Source organism: Syngnathus leptorhynchus, chromosome 1, assembly GCF_054491065.1.
Source record: "Syngnathus leptorhynchus isolate UIUO chromosome 1, UIUO_Slep, whole genome shotgun sequence".
Classification (NCBI taxonomy): domain Eukaryota; kingdom Metazoa; phylum Chordata; class Actinopteri; order Syngnathiformes; family Syngnathidae; genus Syngnathus; species Syngnathus leptorhynchus.
This window is the reverse complement of record NC_141195.1, coordinates 13714612-13733446: the sequence shown is the minus strand read 5'-3', so window position 1 is coordinate 13733446 and position 18835 is coordinate 13714612. Positions and strand designations below refer to the sequence as shown.

General features: G+C 39.0%; 1 protein-coding gene across 1 annotated transcript; it reads left to right on the top strand.

Annotated features, from left to right (window-relative positions):
- The first annotated feature begins 7877 nt into the window (after positions 1 to 7877).
- edn3b (endothelin 3b) lies at positions 7878 to 17883 on the top strand. The gene is made up of 4 exons (XM_085914366.1): positions 7878 to 8260; positions 8346 to 8565; positions 14923 to 15081; positions 16701 to 17883. Exons 1-4 carry the CDS (start codon positions 8209 to 8211, stop codon positions 16753 to 16755), a joined length of 486 nt encoding a protein of 161 aa, XP_085770492.1. The 5' UTR covers positions 7878 to 8208; the 3' UTR covers positions 16756 to 17883.
- The last annotated feature ends 952 nt before the right edge of the window (positions 17884 to 18835 follow it).

Sequence of the window (18835 nt, the reverse complement as noted above, 5' to 3'; positions counted from 1 at the left end):
CTTGACACACTAGTTGTTTTTGCAAAATAAAAACTCCATCACTGTTATGTAAGGTCCCTGTGGTTTTATATTTGCTTTGTTTTTCACGACGCTGCGCCCTGGCACTCGTGGGAAATGCGGTCAAAACAATACCATTTTTGTCCATATGGCGCCACTATAATCAACGTAAACTGAAATGTTCCCTAGTGGCGCTTTAAAACAACAAATAGGCTTGCTTCTATTGCATGAAGATGTTTTTTTTTTCTAAATGTTGATGTTTTATAAATTTAAAATTCATGTTCCATCATTGTTTTTTTTTTCTCAATATATTCGTTGACTAACCCAACGTGATGTAGCTTTGGTGAAACTCCTGAATTGCAATAAAATCACCATTTCGTGGCACCAAATCCTAACTTTATGGAATTTGATACACTCCAGTTGACCTTAACAGTGCTGCTGTTTTTTGTCTTTTGATTTGCTCAAGTGTTAAATACACACTTTATGATTTTGCTGGGTTACGATGGTGAAATCAAAATAAATGATCATGTTAAGCCTATCTACAGAAAATTACAGATTTATGATTTTGCATCACCGAAATGGATAAGGAATTTAAAAATCAAGATTAAATGCAGACTTTTAGCTTTTCATTCGATGTTGATTCCTCCTACAGTATATTAAAAAAACCTCTTAATTACAGTGAATTTGATCAATTTCTTGCGTTATGCAATTTTCTGGTAAGGAATGCTCTTACTATTTTGCTAAAGATAAGAACAGGTATTTTAAAAACATTTATTTTCCAAGTGTGGTATAAGATTACAAGAAATTTCTGGGGGGAAAAGAATGTCGTGATTGATTTAGTGTGACAGGACGATTACGAAAGAAAACAGTGCAGTGTAGTCTCTACTGCGCCTCGGGCAAACACGGGGCCTACACAGTCGAAGATCTTCCTGACAGGGTGGGGAAGTTCTATCGCTTGATGAAAAGTGAATTTGGGCCTGGTTTTTGTGAACAGTTTGAGCAACACAGGTAACTGACTGATGATGAATGTAATTCATTTTTGAAATGTAATTAAAAACACAGCAACGGTATTCTCAGATGAACACAATTACTGCAACACTATTTTATGGATTCCATACATTCTGTTTGTTTTGTGGTGAGAGAAGCATTATTTAATGAATGCATGCATTGCATTCCCCCCCTAATTAGCCAATAGAAGTATTGCTTATCTTTGCTTCAATTTGACAGACATGACCTTGCATGGTGGCTAAGGATGCTTGGCTTTTCTCTATACGTGCGTCATATGGTAACAATGTCTCAATGTTTGCAGATGCAGAGTACCTACATTTATTGTTTTAAGCACCTAATTTTCAATAGTGCAAAAAGAGCTTATGCTTGCAGTCAGATTCCTTTGAAAAGATAAATAAATTGGCAGCTTTGTGGCAATAAATGCCCTGCCTTTTTTGTCTCAGCCACCCACCTGGAATTAAATAATCAAGCTTATACTCTCTGCCATAAATAAGCACACAAACGGACAAGGTTTAGCTTAGTTTAAGGCTTTCAAATAAGCTTGATGTATAATTTGGCTACTTTCCAAAGTGTCCACAATAGTTGAAACCATCGGCAGAAGGTCTCAGCAGAAAGGTTAGGCCTTTCACAATTACTCAACTGAACCAACTAAATCTACCTGAGCAATTTAAAATGTCTTGAATATTAGGCTACCGTTGATTCTTTTAAAGTAGTTAGAAAATCATTAATGAGCAACTTTCTCATCATCTTCTTAACTTGCCAATTTTTTTTCTCAGGCTTAAGCACCTCTACTGAAGTCATCTGGCAGATTTGAAAACTGTTGATATATAAATACTTTGTTTTATTTTCTCACTAATCTTATTTTATTGTGGATTTAAACTATCTGACATGTTGTACAAAGTTAATCCTTTTGACATAATGAGGTTTAAACACACAAAGGAATTGGAATCACAGTAGCTTCACACTGTCTGTTATCTCCTGCCGTAATCTTCACACAAATTGTTGTTGGTCAAAAGCCAGATCCTCCCATCGTCACAGTACCACAAATCCCAACTGTCAAGTTTATGTACGATAGGTTCCATAGCAGATGTTGAAGTTTTTAGTCTTTTTTTGTTTGTTTATTATAAATACTTCTTTATTTATTCACTTTTTATTGTTTTATTTTATTTTTAGCTAAGTCCTAATGATGCTTTCAGGAGCCAAACGAAGGTCAGTTTAGTTTGGCATTCAGTTCTGCAGAAGCTGCTCATGGAACCTGGATCACATTAAGCTTCAAATGTTCACTGACCACATTTTTCCGGATCCAACATAATTTATCTGCTTGTCTCTTTCAAACATGTCACCGGAGCTCTCATAGATCCAAGGTGAAATTTCTTTTTTACTGCAACATTTGTTTTTTTTTTGCACACTACTGTATTTAAATTCTTATCAGTTGCTCTCTTATACACCAGTGTTATCACCTGTGGTACAGCCTTGCCAAAATCAAACGATGACTAATAGAAAGAAAGTAAAACTGCTGTAGTCGGTCCCATTATAATTCTTGTTCAGTGTTTGTGTAAAAGCTCATTTAGGAGGTTATTATTATTATCTCAATCCTTTTATTCATTCATCTTCCGTATCGCTAATCTTCACGAGGGTCAAGGGCATGCTAGAGCCTATCCCAGCAGTCTTTGGCTGAACTGTTTGCCAGCCAATCGCAGGGCACACACAGACAAACAACGATTCACACGTAGGGACAATTTGGAGTGGTCAATCGGACCATTGCGCATGTCTTTGAATGTGGGAGGAATCCCTAGCACATGGAGAAAACTCTCGGAAGCATGGGTAGAACATACAAAATCCAAACAGGAAGGCTGGAATCGAACCCTGCACCTCTGAATTGCTATGATTACCAACACACTTTTTCTCTTTATAACAGGTAGCTTATGACACTGGTTAGCAAAAAGTATTTCATGATTTTAATCATCGTGTTTTGGGTCGACTTTTGAGGCGCTATGACACAAAAATGTGTATTCTAATACACTGTACCGTAGTTTCAAAGCAGTTTGCAAAGTAAAGACATACAAATATTGTAGAACAATGCATCACACCAAAATGTATCAATCCTTCTGTTGCGTTTGCTTTCATTAGGTGTACTGGAGCCCATTTCAGGTGAGTGGGGAAAAGGTGGTATACACTCTGGACTAGTAGGTCCCAAAATACATTCAGATTATGAATTTGGACTCACATGGCACATATTCATTCACTTGCAGAAGAAAAGCAAGACATCAGAGACAGAAAATGGGGAAAATGGAAAATCCATTAAAGTGGGATTCAGAGGATTCATTTATTTGTACAATGTTAAGTGCAGTATTTGGTAAAGTAATACAACAATCTTTGCTGTCAAGGAACTATTTACAGGTGTACATTGTGTTTGGATATACTACAATGTTTTTCACATGACTTTAAATATCTGCCTTCAGATATTCTCCTCTCCCTATACTACAACCTCTTTGTCCATTTGGACTTCAACACAAGGTTTTCTTTATTTCTTTATCCTGACCAAGCTGCCACCTCCCTTGAAGTACTCTGGCTCCCCGAAGGGTGGTGCTGGCTATTGGAAATGTGTCCTTTGTAATAGATGAGACTGCAATGCAATGCAGCGCATTAGTTCGGTTGTTGCTTATGGAATATTTGTTTTGTTTCTGTAGCACACATTCTTAGCACGAAAACCGAGCTTTCACTGAAAGTGGCTCTGTGTATCTAAGAGGAGGGCGGATGAAGAAATGGCGTAATACGAGTATACTGTGGCAGCTTAATGTTGGATCAAGCAGAGCCAGACATTGGGATAAAGTATTGGTTCCTAATTCTTTGCTTGTATGTGCAGGCAACAGGAACGTGAATGACACCTTAAATTTTACTGAGTTGAACGGTGTAATTTCTTACCTTTTCTTTGATACATATTTTCCCCCTGTTCATGGAACATCTTGTCATGTCAGCTTCTTGACACTGCTGATGCAGCACCATGCAATTCCAAGCATTTGGGGCCCCGTAAAAAAAAAAAGGTCTAACTTTGGACCCTCCGTGAGCTCTTCAACCCGTCATCACCTTCCTCTTGCATCCCATTAATGGCGCCTCTGACTGGGGGTCGGTGTCTTGCTCAAGGGATCAAACTCGGAAGCTTTGGATTGATATATGACTACTAGAATGGAAGAGATAGTGTAACATCCGCAGCTATGCTACAGGCCAAATGAACAATTTTCTTACCACCCTGAAACGTTCTTCACCCTATTCATTTCAACTGGCTTATACCTGCTGTTTATTGTTTCTGCACTCCCTACCTCAGAAGCTCAACATCACCACAGGGGTAGGTCTGTAGATCCCCTGGCTTTGCGCAAAAAACATTTTTTCTCATCAAACACGTGATACATGTGTCCAACAGCCAAAGCTAGCTTCCAGTGCAATGTATTACCTGCTGCTCTCTTGAGCAAGGTTCCTCTTAACTATTCCTTCAAGGAGATGTTCAACCGAATGACAATACACTTGCATCACAGCCCAGATACAGTCATCGAGAAAATGACGAATGGAATGGAATCCACTACATCAGCGTTTCCCAATCTTTGGTGAATCAAGAGATTAATTTTACCTTAGAATGTGATGTATGTATGACGAAATAATCATGATGTTTGATGGTAATGGAAGTAATGAAAGAACATTAAACTGTCTCTGCTCTGTTACTACATGTCCCTGGCATAGATAGATTCGTTGTAGTAGTAAATGCATGGTAATTTTCTGACCAATTAAATAAAACTGAATAATGTCTCAGTCACATTTGATGTTCTGTCAAGACACACAAAATCTTCTGCGAGGCAACGTTTTGGGATATGGTTCTGAATGGTTTGTGAATATTGTAGTGCTAATAAAGAGAATCTTAATAAAGATTTATGAGACAGGATGATATATTTGACATACACCCATAGAAATCATTAAATACTTGAAATGCCAACAAACAACCCTATCGTGGAGCTCTTTCCAAGCTTTTCAAGCACTTCATTCTTTTTTATTGCTTCAAACATGCCAAAAAGACGTAACTCCAACAGCCATACGGCTTGACATAAATGTACAAAGATGAAAGAGTTTCGACATTTTTTGTTTTGACCTCGAGTCTGCTGCCTGCAAGTCTGTCTGCGTTTGTTTGTTTTATTTAGGATCCCCATTAGCTCTGGCAATGCGCTACTCTTCCTGTGTGTTAAGAGAGAGAACACCACACACCTGAGGCGCTGGTTTACTCATGAGTGAGTGATACAGTGCGTAAATTGTGAGCCGTAGTGAGTCATCAATCCACAGTGTCTGTCCTACCTGGTTGAGATCACTCAAGAGCATCTGCATTCCTAGTTCATTATCTGCAATCTCCACAATGGCCCTGACACCAAAGTTTTTACTCACCCACTAGTGCTTCCTCAGTGCTCGTTCTAGTCATTAGTGTTGTTCTGCACACACAAGTCAGACCTCAAATGCTCAACATCCCTGGGAATGTAACATTTGGAAATCAACTGCAAATGTTAGGAAAAGTTGCACAAAATGTAGTATGTCCAGAAGCCGTCATGCATTTTTAAAAAAAAATTAATATCCCAATATTTTTCTCATCGACTTTTCACTCTGTTACAGGCCTTCCTCTGTTCTCCTTCTTACTTAATTGTTGCGTCCCGCCTTCTTTTCGTCTATGTCCATTTCCCCCAGGGCGTGAACTTTTACTTGCTCCTGTTTTTGTCTGCCTTGTTTTCCTCACTGCCTGTCTGATTTCCTGTGAACTAGAGTCAACAAGTGATGAACTTCATTTCATACTTTCTCTAAACTCCTATGTGATCCCTTCATTAGTGTGTTCCCTTGAAATTCACTTGACAATACCACGATGGCTTCCACAGGAATGTCTGGCATGCACGTGGCCGAAATAGCTCAGGTCAAATTTGGGTGAAAGGAAAAGATAATGATGAATGTGCGCTGTGAAAGAGAGGAAAGACCACTCTCACGTCTTGCGTGCTATGTATCAATTATTTGATGAGATAATCACATTCGTAAGTGGCAGTCCAAAGGTAAATTTCTTGTCTGAGAAAGCATTTTATGACAGATGAGACTATACTTGAGTGTAGGTATGTCATGGATACACATGCCCGAAAAAAAAAAAAATGATATAAAGTGTCAGCAACACTCCTTAAGGAGGTTATACACACATATAAATTTCAACAGATTTTAGGACAAATAAGACCCCACATGATCAGGGGGAAGAAAAACTGCTGGATTAAAAACCCAACTGACCCTGAAAATTAGGTTAATTTGCCCTAATTTTGGGATGTTTTGCAAAAGGGGCGAACATGCAAACTCCCCCTAGGAAGGCCAAAGGATCGAACCCTGCCCCTCTGAATTGTGGTGTGGATGTACTAACAACCAGATTTCATATTATTTTGGAGGTTAAATACAAATGCTGTCCTCAACCAGGCAACGCATTATGGACACGATTTTGGGGTCCACTGGACGCTGACGTTTAGTGGGTGATGACTCCAGTGTAGTTGAAGGTTTTTCACTTTGAAGACAAATGACATCCCACAAATGCTGGTAAGTTCTAATAAGTTCTTTTTATGTGATGTGTCACATTTGCTATCACAACCACCAAACACGTTTAACTTATACAATTGTTACCCCTGACCGCGCTACATCATCTACCATTTGGGGTGGGCCCGCGGAGGCAGCAGCATGGAAGCCCACACATTCCCACCAAGACAGTAATCTGTTTCTGGGAAATCAGCTGTCAAAGCATTCATCATCATCTGTCATCAAGGGATTCAACTCGGTTCGTTCGGTCCACTTTACATCCAGTGATTTTTTTTTTTTTAAAGATGATTTAAAATGAGTGGCGCGGTGTAGCACTGGTTAGCATGGCCGCCTCACAGTTAGGACGGTGCGGGTTCGATTCCACCTCCGGCTCTGCCTGTGTGGAGTTTGCATGTTCTCCCGGTGCCCGCGTGGGAAAAACTAAAACATCAAATTGGGTGATAAAACCACGTCTACTGTTTCACTCATTGAACTCCCCAAGTGTTTTGCCTTTTCCATGATTTGGTGTGTTTTTTGGGGGACCACCCAGCTGAAAGTAACAGGTAATGACAGAAGAAAACATATAATAAACACAATAGAACATGAAAAAAATGTTTTGAATGAAAAATGGCAAAAGTGTTTGTGTCCTTGGTTCTCATTGCAATAGAAAAATGCAACGTGTACCAGAAAGTAAACAATATATATTTTTTCTTCTTTCTAAATTTTAATTTTAAGTTATTTTGTCTGGTTGTACGTTTTTTTGTTGTTCCATTTATTCTTGAGCATTATGTATTTGTATTATTGTTTACATCATTCCTGGGATTGGTATTTCTACTTGTGTCTCACCTCACCTTGCGTTCCTCACCAAGGCGCCGGCTCCACTTATGAACTAAGAGGCAACTTCTCATCTTGGCCTGCCCCGGAGGGCACCGAATGTTATTTCCAGGAAGTCTCTTATATAACCCAGCATGCATTTAGATATTGAATGTTACATGTGGCTGCTTAATCCTGTTTTCTACATACACCTGGAGTGAACTGAACCATGAGAACTGAGATTGTACACTATGATGGTACAGGAAAAAGATCCTCACCATCCAGCTGGACGCATATTATCGAGTTCATGCAATGTTATGATTACATAGCTCTACCCCTAGATATAACACGAAACAGCCCCATTCCTATGGCCTGCATCAACAGCAGCTCAAGTGGAGCCCTCCCTTTGACACACATTTGATGAGGGGGGGGGGGGGGGCGAGGTGTCGCGGTGGTGCACCCCAGCCTATCCAAAGCCCATCGATCTTTATTCGGGGTTTATAGGGGGCGGGCAAGCACGCTGCTCTGTTCTCCAGATGCTCCGAGACTGCGATACGTTGGAAGAGTTGGGGCATATCAGTTTGTTGCAAGGACTAGTAAGGACAGGTCGACACAGTATTGCGCGCAGGATGTACGACGTGAAGGTACACATATGAACGGAACGGAGGAATAAATAATGCTCTTTTTTTGTTTTTACCAGATCTGCACATGGACACTAGTGGATTTTTACAAATGTTGGATTAATATGACCACTTCGCTGCATTATCACCAGGCTTTACAATTTGGGAATAATTAACACACGATATAAGGATCTTTTCCCATATGCCGGCGAGAATCATGTTTTATAAAATCCTTGCTGTGATTTTCTTACAAGGTACGTGGGTCTCGTCGTCGTGCAAGCTGTTCCCCATTTTTACCTCTTTTCCTAACACTGTAATGTGTTTCCTGTGCAATACAAGGAGTGTTGAGGTGTGATGCTTGGGTCATATCCGAGGTCAGCCCCGGAGGCGTCTCGGGGTCCAGCACGGGGCAGTTGAACTCCGGCGGAGTCGCGGCTCGAAAGAATTCTGACGCGACGGAACCAAAGTCCAGATCGAAGCGCTGCACCTGTTATTCCTACAAGGATAAAGAGTGCATCTATTACTGCCATTTGGACATCATCTGGATCAATACTCCCGAGTAAGACATCCTTTGTAAAAATACTTTTGGTTGAAATAATAAATAAATAAATAAATAAATAAATAAATAAATAAATAAATAACATCTAATATGCACTGTAATTTATTAAATTATATTGAATTAAAAACGTACCTGCAGCCTGTATTGGTATATTAAAAACAATAGATTACAAATAAATGAGCTTTCATTAAATTTGATTGATACTGACACATAATCAGTGTCAGTATCAATCTGATATATATATATATATATATATATATATATATATATATATATATATATATATATATATATATATATATTGCATTTTTTTGCCCTTACTCATTATTTTCTATTTTGGGTCTACAGTTCTAACGCTGACGAGTATCTCTGACCTTTTGTTACTAATTCTTGCCTTATACTATATAAAAAAATCATACGTACATGTATCTTTGCCTGGTCCATAGTTGTTACATATTCCTGAAGTGTTGGCATATCTGGAACAAAGATAATTAGGTAAGGTTGGTTGCTAAAAACAGGAAAAAACTCTATTTAGACATTTTAGGAAAGTATGCATATTTTCCATACCTTTTTTTCTGTGGGTGCAGCTGATTGTTTTTCACACGCTCTGACGTATTTGGGGTGAGCTGGTAAAGCACATTTTTACATTTATTAATTTATATGATTAACAGATATGATAATAGATCTGTTCTACTTCTGTGATGCAGCATCTGTAGTTGTAGTACACTGATGGGATTTAAATGACTTGGCGGGGATGAAGGTTGCGGCCCAATTTGGAGATAAGATTGCTTCTTGAGGGGTTGTTGAGCAAGGCGGTTTCACGCTGTATTATTTCATTTAAGGTTTAAGAGAATGCGACATTCAACCAGGAGGAGTGAAGCTACTTGGCAATTGAAGCTGACTAAATCTTACTACCGAATGTGAATATTTGTGAAATGTTGTTCTCGAGGCACATGAATACCTGTCAAACCCACAAGGCAAACATTTTATTAAACCACACCAGAAAGCTTTAGGCACGTCAGTTTACAAGTCATGGCATGCCCAACAGAAATACCTAAAGGTCATTGTTTGAGAGAAGATACTATAGATATTATTTCAAATACCCTCTCAATATCTGCACCTTTCTTCCGCTGACTCTCCTAATTTCTTTGAGTGACTCAATAAGGAGGAGTTCCAGTTACTGTAATTAAAAACATGTTCATGTCAAACAATATTTCAAGATCACAAAGGCTTAATGCTTGAGAAAAGCTATCATTCACAAACACGGATGTTAAATATGGCCTTTTCAATTGCATAATTATTTTTCATATCTCAAAGACAAACAATTAAATAAAAGTACTCAAAATGCACCTCAGCTATGGTAGTCGTCCTGTCTTCTTTAATGATGGAAAATTAGCATAGCTACATGAATTTAATGTCTCCAAGATTCAATCCAATACAGTCGGAGAGCATTATTTTCATTTATTTTATGTTTCAGCAAACACATAGTATGATGCTATTACACATATGCAGCTATTAATTATTTGATTTTGTTCAAACTGCTTGGAATAAATTAAAAAACATAAAACAATACGAAAACGTATACCAATAGTTTATATGGAATTGAGGTTAACCGGAAATAAAGTGACAGGGTTGACTTGGGTGGGATGCGTGGGAGGATCATGCAGCAATGAATTTATGTTCACCTTGGTTGAACATTAAATCACAATGGATTTGAGAAAAAGATGAGAGTAGTATGCACCTTGATTGACAAGTACAGTATAGTATATCTGTAGATCAGTTGCAGCATGTGCACATTTTACACTAGTCAAGTGTCTTCATGTTGCGTTGTGTTACACAAGAGTACTTTGAACTCGGTAGAATGCAGTTCTCTGCTAAGGTGAAAAGAATATAGTCTACATATTAACACAAAAAAAACCTTACTGGCAAAGAAGATAAAAAAGTGTTACTAGAATTGGTACAGTCAATGGAAATGAGAGAAAAGAAATCTCCTTTGTCATTTTTTTTTCTGAAACTGCAATGGGCCTTGCTCGTGTTCCAGACGTCGCAAACGTTCATGGAAATCAATGCTATTTTTGTTTTTGCGTAAGATGGCTAACTTGCTAACAAATAGGGGTGAAAGCAATACATCTCACCTTCACACTTGGCAAAGGTAATACATATTTCATGGCTCCTGGTAGACCATGAGGCATGACTGCTGTGTGAGGAAGCCAGAGTCCATTGGACTGAAGCTATGACATTCTAGCCATTTGGCAGCACCACTTAACCACTGTGCTGCGTGTTAAGATTGAGTAAGGCAGAGGAACCTCTGGAATCAAACAAACTGTTCTTGTTTACTGGTTGTCCCCCCAATTTTGGTTTTGAAACAAAAAAAAAACCATTAGAAATTATGACAGAAGAAATAATAAATTCCTGGGTATATCTGTTGGCCGTAAGGATGGGTGTGATAATTAATCGATTTATTAATCTCAAATAAATCTGTCGACTGTGTGGAAACCTACAGAAAAGCAGTTGATCGAGTAGAATCAGCTCCATCCATGCAGACTTTTATTTCTTTGGGCTGTAATATTATGAAGGTGTGGTCTGATATGTTGACATCATGCCCAAAGAATGTCGAAGCACCAAATTTTTGTTCAACATTTGTACTTTTGGGTGAACTGGCTTTGATCTTTAGAAGTAATTGAGAAAAACAAAAACAACTACAACAACAGTAACTCCAAGGTGCTGTCAGTGAACTCCGTCAGAAACTGGTGATTTAGGGGGTGATAAATAACCCAAATAATGAGGTGTTGTCATGAACACATTGTAGAAAGAGTTACTGCCTTGCTTTATAGAGGTAACAAAGTCACCATTGGCTCATAATCCATTGGTGGGCCACAGTTGTCACAAATGTCTTAGGGTATATTGGCAAGAGGCTGACTTGAGTACAAGAAGAAGACGGTTTGCTCCAGAACCATGACCGTTGATGAACGGTGGGTTTACTTTCCTTGGAAAAGTGACACCATCTTATCTCCATGGTTGTTTCTCCTTGTCATTTTTGAATACCTTTTTTTTTCAGCAAGACAGTATTTTCTCTGTGGTTTGTCTTCTTTTGCCAAGATTGCTGTGGGCTATTTCAATTTAACAACACTCCCTTTCACCGCCTAGCAAGTCAGGACAGATTGACATATTTGAATGTCCTCACTGTATACTCATATACATGTAAAGTACAATTTTGATAGAGAGCATAAAATCTTTGCCACAAAAGGGGGATGAAAAGAAAACAAAAAGGTTTTCTTTTACATTAAAAATTTCAAACCGCTGGATGGAACAGAGTGCTTTTTATTTCTTGGCGTCAATTTGTGTGATTTCCCAAGAGGCCCCTTGCTATTATAAGATTTATGACTCAGTGTGATGTGAAAGTGGATCATTATACTTGGTGTCTAGTGCTGACATTAAGGCGCACTGGAATGGAACACAGTGTTATTTGATAGAGGTGCTCAAGACCAAACTATCCGAGAACAAGATTTGTAAAAGACCAGAACTCTGAGACCAAGACAAGACCAAGGATTTTGGGAGTTGAAACAGAATCAAGACCAAAACCGAAACGATCCACGACTGTAACAAGATCAAGTCCATAAAAATGTATGTATTTGGTTGAAAGCATTCTCATCTCTAATTAAATTTTTGTCTTAAATACATGAATCCAAAAAACACTTTCAAAGCAACATATGCAAAACCTTTTTCTTATTTATTAAAAGCTGCGACCCTAGTGAGGATAAGCGGTTCAGATAATGAGATTTCTTGGTGTTGCTTGCAATTAATGTTATCTTAGAGAGTCGCTTTGTTCATTTTTAGCTGGTAAAGATGCCGGTGACAATAATATCATCTGTTGTCATGATTAGTCAAAACAAAAAAGTTTGTTAGGCATGCACAAGTTGCCACATTGCCCAAACAGCTCCAAGTATGGAACTGTATGTCCCACCTTTCCTGAGCATATGACAGTGGAACAGTCCCAGATTGATACTGAGAACTCCTGTGAGTGATTCACACATCAATCTGGCTCTTGCCAGGTTATCATTGAGTTGGAAGACAGAATTTGCACACAGCAGTGGGTTTTCATTTGCATGTTGTTTTGCAGTATTTGTGGTTGAGGAAGCCAAATTTAACCTTTGGTTTAGTGGCCATAACTTGATCTGGGATCTCCTTACTCATTTTAGTACTCAAGTCTTGCCCCTTTCCATGTTCCCTTCCGCATTCAGCCAAGGTTTTGTTCACTTTCTGCCTTCAAATTTGGAAAATGCCCTAGGTTTGCTGGAACACCCAGCATGGTGCAATCTGGTGTGCCAAATTCCCAATCACTTTAAAGGAGATTTGCATCTTCATGAAAATCAAGTTTTGCCCGTTTTCACATTCGAGTCTGGTGTCTATTAAAGTAGAGCTCTCATGTTTGACTTTATATTAAATCATGTTTTCCTGGTTAAACATCAATGTATTTTGGGGTGTGGTTCAACAGCTAAGCCATTGAATAGTTCACAACAATGGATAGGTGATTCAGATATCTGTAACTCATTTCTTAGAGAAAAGAACATTTCAGAGACCTGCAACTTTGTTCTTCCTTTCCAGATTTGACATTGCAGATATTTGCAGTCATTACTTTTGCTATTCATGTGTATGGCAGCAAGCCTGTGAGTGGGGGGGGGGGGGGGGGGGGGTCATTATAAAGTTCTTCGAGAGGCAACCCATCCGTCATTGCAATGACAGTTTAAAGGCGTCTCATTGATATAACTCAAAATCAGCTGTCTGTCAGTGGTGGGGCCTAGCAGGCTGCTCTGGTAGTCAGAAGCCCCTTTGCGGGTACCGCCACACATTTTTATTTTTGCAGTGATACGATGTCAGCAGAACCATGTAAGACACTTTCAGCTCAGGGCCCAAGGGAATTTTCTGCCTTGCCTATCATGTTGCAACACCTCTAATTGATTGGCAAACTGCTGCTCCACGGATGTCCTCTCTTCGTGCTCTGCTTGCTTCATCAACTCTGTTAACCTGACCCCGCTGCAAGTGAGTTGAGAAGATTATAAGGGAGAGTGGCACGGTTAGCACGTCCGCCTCACAGATAAGAGGGTGCGGGTTAAATTGCACCTCCGGCCCTGTGTGGAATTTGCATGTTCTCCCTGTACCCGCGTGGGTTTTCTCAGCGGACTCTGGTTTCCTCCCACGTCCCAAAAACATGCATGGTAGGCCGATTGAACACTCCAAATTGCCCCTAGGTGTGAGTGTGACTGCAGATGGTTGTTCGTCTCTGTGTGCCCTGCGATTGGCTCCAGCATGCCCGCGACTCGGTCAGTGGTCATCTCCAGACCCAGAGGCTCGATTTCCGGGCATTGTGACTATGTTGAAGTATTCATGAACAAGACACTGACCCTCCAAAGGAATTCAGTGTAAAGGGCTCTGAGAAACTCGCAATATGATTGAAAGACTGTTTGCAATTGTTAACATGAAGTATTGAAGTTTTTACTGGCTGTTCATCGGCTAATCTATACAGAACTCAGTGATTTTGTTGGCATAGACCAGGGATTGTCAACAGGTGGTCAGCGGCCCTCTAGTGGTCCGTGGCGGTATGCAGGTGGTCCGTGAAATTGGAAATGGAAAATAATTATACCATTTTCAAAAGTAAAAGTGATTTATGATTTAATCTGACCTTATGTTCCAGCTAATTTTGTGAATCATTTACCCATCCAAATTATGTTAAATGTACCTGAGATTCCCCAAATAAACATACAGATGCTAAATAAATAGCTTGTATAAATGTAATGTCCTTTGGTGAAAAATAAAATAATATTCCGCCAAAGCAGTGGTGCCTGAGTTACTCCTTGGTTATAAGGGTGGTCTCTTGGACTAAACCAGTTGAAAACCCCTGGCATAGACAATTCCCATGCATGAACATATTAAAGCAAGCTAACCAAATATAGTAGTATATTTTTTTCTTACTTAGGTTGCTTTGTTAACCTTTTTGGGGGGGGGGGGGGGTAAAGCCAACAGCAATACTTTTCAAATCAAAGTAAGACTGTCTGGCTATTAAAGATGAAGAAAAACACATTCCAGATTTGTTTCTAAATACATTAAATATGTCAGAAAAGCTGAAAACATGAAAAGAGTGAGAACACTTTAGTACTGAATTGTTGACATAGAAGCGTATGTTAGCATGCATATTCACTAGTCTGTAGATCTTCTGTAGATAACGCAGCCTTTACCATGTGTGGTTCATTGAAATGTTCTGTCATTTATCTTGTGACATGCCATCAAATATGAGAACATTTGTTTAGGCACGGTTTGCTTCCATTGAACACAACAGCCTTTCTTTTTGGGAACTTGCAGGCGTACGGTACCCTATGGAATGTCGAGCTACCAAGGATCCCAGCGAATCCGACGTGCTGTTGCTGGACGGCCGAGTGAGCGCCAGCAAAGAGACAATCAGCGCTGCCTATGTGCTTCTCTGGATGAAGACCCAGAGTGCCATCTTTTTTGTCAGTCAAGGTCAGTTCCATTTTTCGTTTTCAGTCTGTTCTGTCTTTTAGTATGTTTGTTGACAGGCTCAGTTATAAATGAGTGTTTGCACCATTATGGGAGTCAACACAGCCAACCAGCCTCTCCTCTCACTTTTTTGTGTGACACCCTTCCTTATGCACGTACAATACAATACAATACAATACAATACAATACAATACAATATAGTACATCCTTATTTATATTGCACTGTCACAACAGCTTTTGGCGCAACAAAGTGCTTTATAAAACATAAGAGAAAATAATAATAATAATATTAATGATAATAATAATGAAAAATAAACTGACTGTAATTGAAAAGACACTCGATTCGCAGGACTGCCCAGCATGGCATAGCGCGGTCTACAACACAGTAACACGGGTTAACTTAACTTGTACCACCATGATGCATCAGTTTTTACGCCTGAGCGCACATGCGCTCCTGTCTCCGAAAATAGAACCCTAAATGTCAAATTGGATGCCACCATTGGAACTGACAGACCTCACTTCGGACTGAGAAAAACACGAAGGACTGCAAACTCATTTATTCAAAATCCAAATAGTCTTACTATAAATACATATGTATGTGAGGTTTTACAGCAGTGTTCCACTTTGATGTGCTCAAGGGGGAATGTTTCTACAGAGTTTACATGCACCAACATGCATTATTTATAGCAAGAAACATACATACTTTGGAATCCAACTGTGGTCAAGGTTCCTTATAAAAACATGCAGAGACCTCCACCAGTGGAATAGACTTGGACAACTTTGTATGGTGATTTGACCAAACAAACAAAAAAAAAGTACAGAAATCTAAATGTTGTGTTCATTTCCCTAAAAGTCTAGAACACAATTGTCAAACTCAAGGCCCGGGGGCCAGATACGGCCAGCCACATCATTTTAAGTGGCCCGCGAAGACAAATTGTGCATCAAATTCCTGTCATTACTGGAATTGCAAATTGTCTTCACTTATAATAATATCTTTGTTTTTTTAATATTTGACCAGTTTTTACTCGTCTGATTTGAAAACGAGTTATATGTCAGTTTGTTTTCTAGCTTTTACTGTATATAATATGAGGTGCTCATAGATTTATTTGGGTTGACAGTCATAATGGCCCTCCGAAAGAAGCTATGACTACAATGCGGCCCGCAAAAAAAAAGACTTTGACACCCCTGGTCTAGAGCGATTTGTATTTTCTTTAGAAAATAGTCTAGTTAGCATTTGCCTTTCGAAACAAACATTCTATGCGGTCACTTCATCCATTTTTTGCTGGAGCTCTACATGTGCATTTTAAATGTCCAAAAGATGACATTGTAGAACTGCATCAGTCATTAGTCACTATTATGCCAAAAACTGAGAGAAACAGCACAACTATCGCAACAGAATAATGATTAAATATTGCGAAAAGCACAATACAAATGTGTGCACTCTGAGAGAGTGCACATATTTGAAATGTATGTAACCAGTTATCAAAATTTTACTTTGGCAATTTGAAGCAATTTCATTCCATTTATATTGCATCATTGCTTTTCTCTCCATAGAGAAACAGAACTTTCTCAGGAGCCAAGAAAATTTGTGTTGAATTTAATTTTGTGTCTTCCCATCTAAGCGCTCTGCAGAATAGGCCAAAACCGAGTCTTCATGGAGTCCCAAGGCCTGGCTGACAGTTGGACATCTCCTCATCTCGTGCTATTTTCTTCAGGGAGTGGATCCATCCCTCATCTTCAGCCCATCATTCTCTGCTTGGCACTCTTGCTTCCACAGGTACACTCCCATTCAAGGAAAGAACTTTGGAGATTGAGACTGCCGACATTCCTAGGCATCATAATTCTAGGAGCAAGTTCCATCAGGCCGCATGCTTTTAAGAACACTTCAGCAAATTCGATACAGTTCCCTGGAGGCTAATCTCTTTTGACTTCTCTCCTGATCAGTAAAAGGATTGCTTTCACCTTGAAAATCCTGTGTGACCTTATCGCCATGCTTGATCAGACTCCCTCTTTATATTCATATTTCGTAAATATCACATCTGCTAACATATTGTGGATCAGAGTTTCTTTCAAAGCAGTGAGGTGAGCTGTAAATGTTCAACAAGCCATGGACAACATTGGATGTTGATCAACAACATTTTAAGTTGTGAATGAAAGTACTGAAGCACGATGCAATTATAGAACTCATAATAATGAATAATAATAAACTGAGGCACTGCTCTACTTTTTATAATGATGTTTCCTGATGTTATGTTTAAAATTAAGGTCTCATTTTGTACATATTTTTAACAGAATAATATAAAGGTATATGAATATTATTAATTATGTAAACTTTACTCTGTTCTGTGTAACACTAACCTTAACCCAAGAGAAATGTGATGTTATTTGACTTAGGTGCATATTATAACAGAGCTCTATTTTGAGCAACAATTGGGCAAGTAAGAAATGAGAATCAACACTGACAATGTGGGCTGGAGGAATGACTACGTATGGTTGAAAAACAATGTAGTCACAACCAGTGTCAGGGTCATGCCTAAACGTCATGTATCTCGAAGCCAAATATTTTATTATTTTTCCCTTCCGGAATGATTTATGATGATGTACTGCTTGAATCTTTTTATTAGAAATGGAATGAATGACTGACATCGATGGGGAGGTGATGATAGAATGTGATACTCTGTTTCAATTATAGGATAGTGTTTTTCAATAATGAAAGAAACATGGAATAACACCAGTGAGAGCTTGTATGTGCAATGTGTGCTGGATTATTGGAGGGCATTATTAATAAATGACAAAACACCTCGATCGAGATGGAAACTTTATCGCTGGTGATGAAATGCGTTGCCCAGACTGTGGTTGGACTTTAGTATGGAGCTTATTCACAGAGGGAAGTCAGTAATATAGAGTGAAAGTCAAATGGCAACATTTCCTTTAGCCTCTGGGGCTAGACTTTTTCTTGCCTGACCAATAATTACTAGTAGGTCCCACTCGACTACTTTTGCAAGTAGCCTCTTGACATATACAAAGCAAACACTATTTGCTTGTTTATCTTGCATACCTTAGTGCTGACAAGTCTTTATGTTGTTAGTATATTTGTGCTGGGTACGATAATAGTGTCATGATGTAGTCAACTGGAGAGAGGAAAGGAACACTAATTTTAGTGGGACCTGAAGCTAATACTGGGGTTACAGTGTTGTGTATTTATGATAATTTACAAATGTCTTTTTTAAGGTTCCATCTAAACTTTTGGTAAAGCATTCAGTGTAATTCAAAGAGATTTATAATTAAAAACAAAGCGAACAAAGTAGTTGCTGACTCTTGCCTTATTGTACACTCTTCAACTTGGGTCTGAAAGCGGCAGACCTAAAACACGTTTAAATTCATCGCTCTCTCTGTCTCTGTCTCTGTCTCTGTCTCTCTCTCTGTCTCTCTCTCTCTCTCTCTTTCTCTCTCTCTGTCTCTGTCTCTGTCTCTGTCTCTGTCTCTGTCTCTCTCTCTCTCTCTCTCTCTCTCTCTCTCTCTCTCTCTCTCTCTCTGTCTCTGTCTCTGTCTCTCTCTCTCTCTCTCTCTCTCTCTCTCTCTCTCTCTCTCTCTCTCTCTCTCTCTCTCTCTCTCTCTCTCTCTCTCTCTCTCTCTCTCTCTCTCTCTCTCTCTCATTTTTCATATTTTTTTTTAGGAATCATCAACCCGAATCATTAATACATATCAAGATATATATGTATCGAGCTCTTTTTTATTGGAGCAATATAGAAGAAAT

Coding starts and splice junctions, on each gene's coding strand:
- edn3b (XM_085914366.1), top strand. CDS start 8,209: ATGCCGGCGAGAATCATGTTTTATAAAATCCTTGCTGTGATTTTCTTA. Junction 8,566..14,922: donor ATCTGGATCAATACTCCCGA/GTAAGACATCCT, acceptor GGGAACTTGCAG/GCGTACGGTACCCTATGGAA. Junction 15,082..16,700: donor CATCTTTTTTGTCAGTCAAG/GTCAGTTCCATT, acceptor TTCCCATCTAAG/CGCTCTGCAGAATAGGCCAA.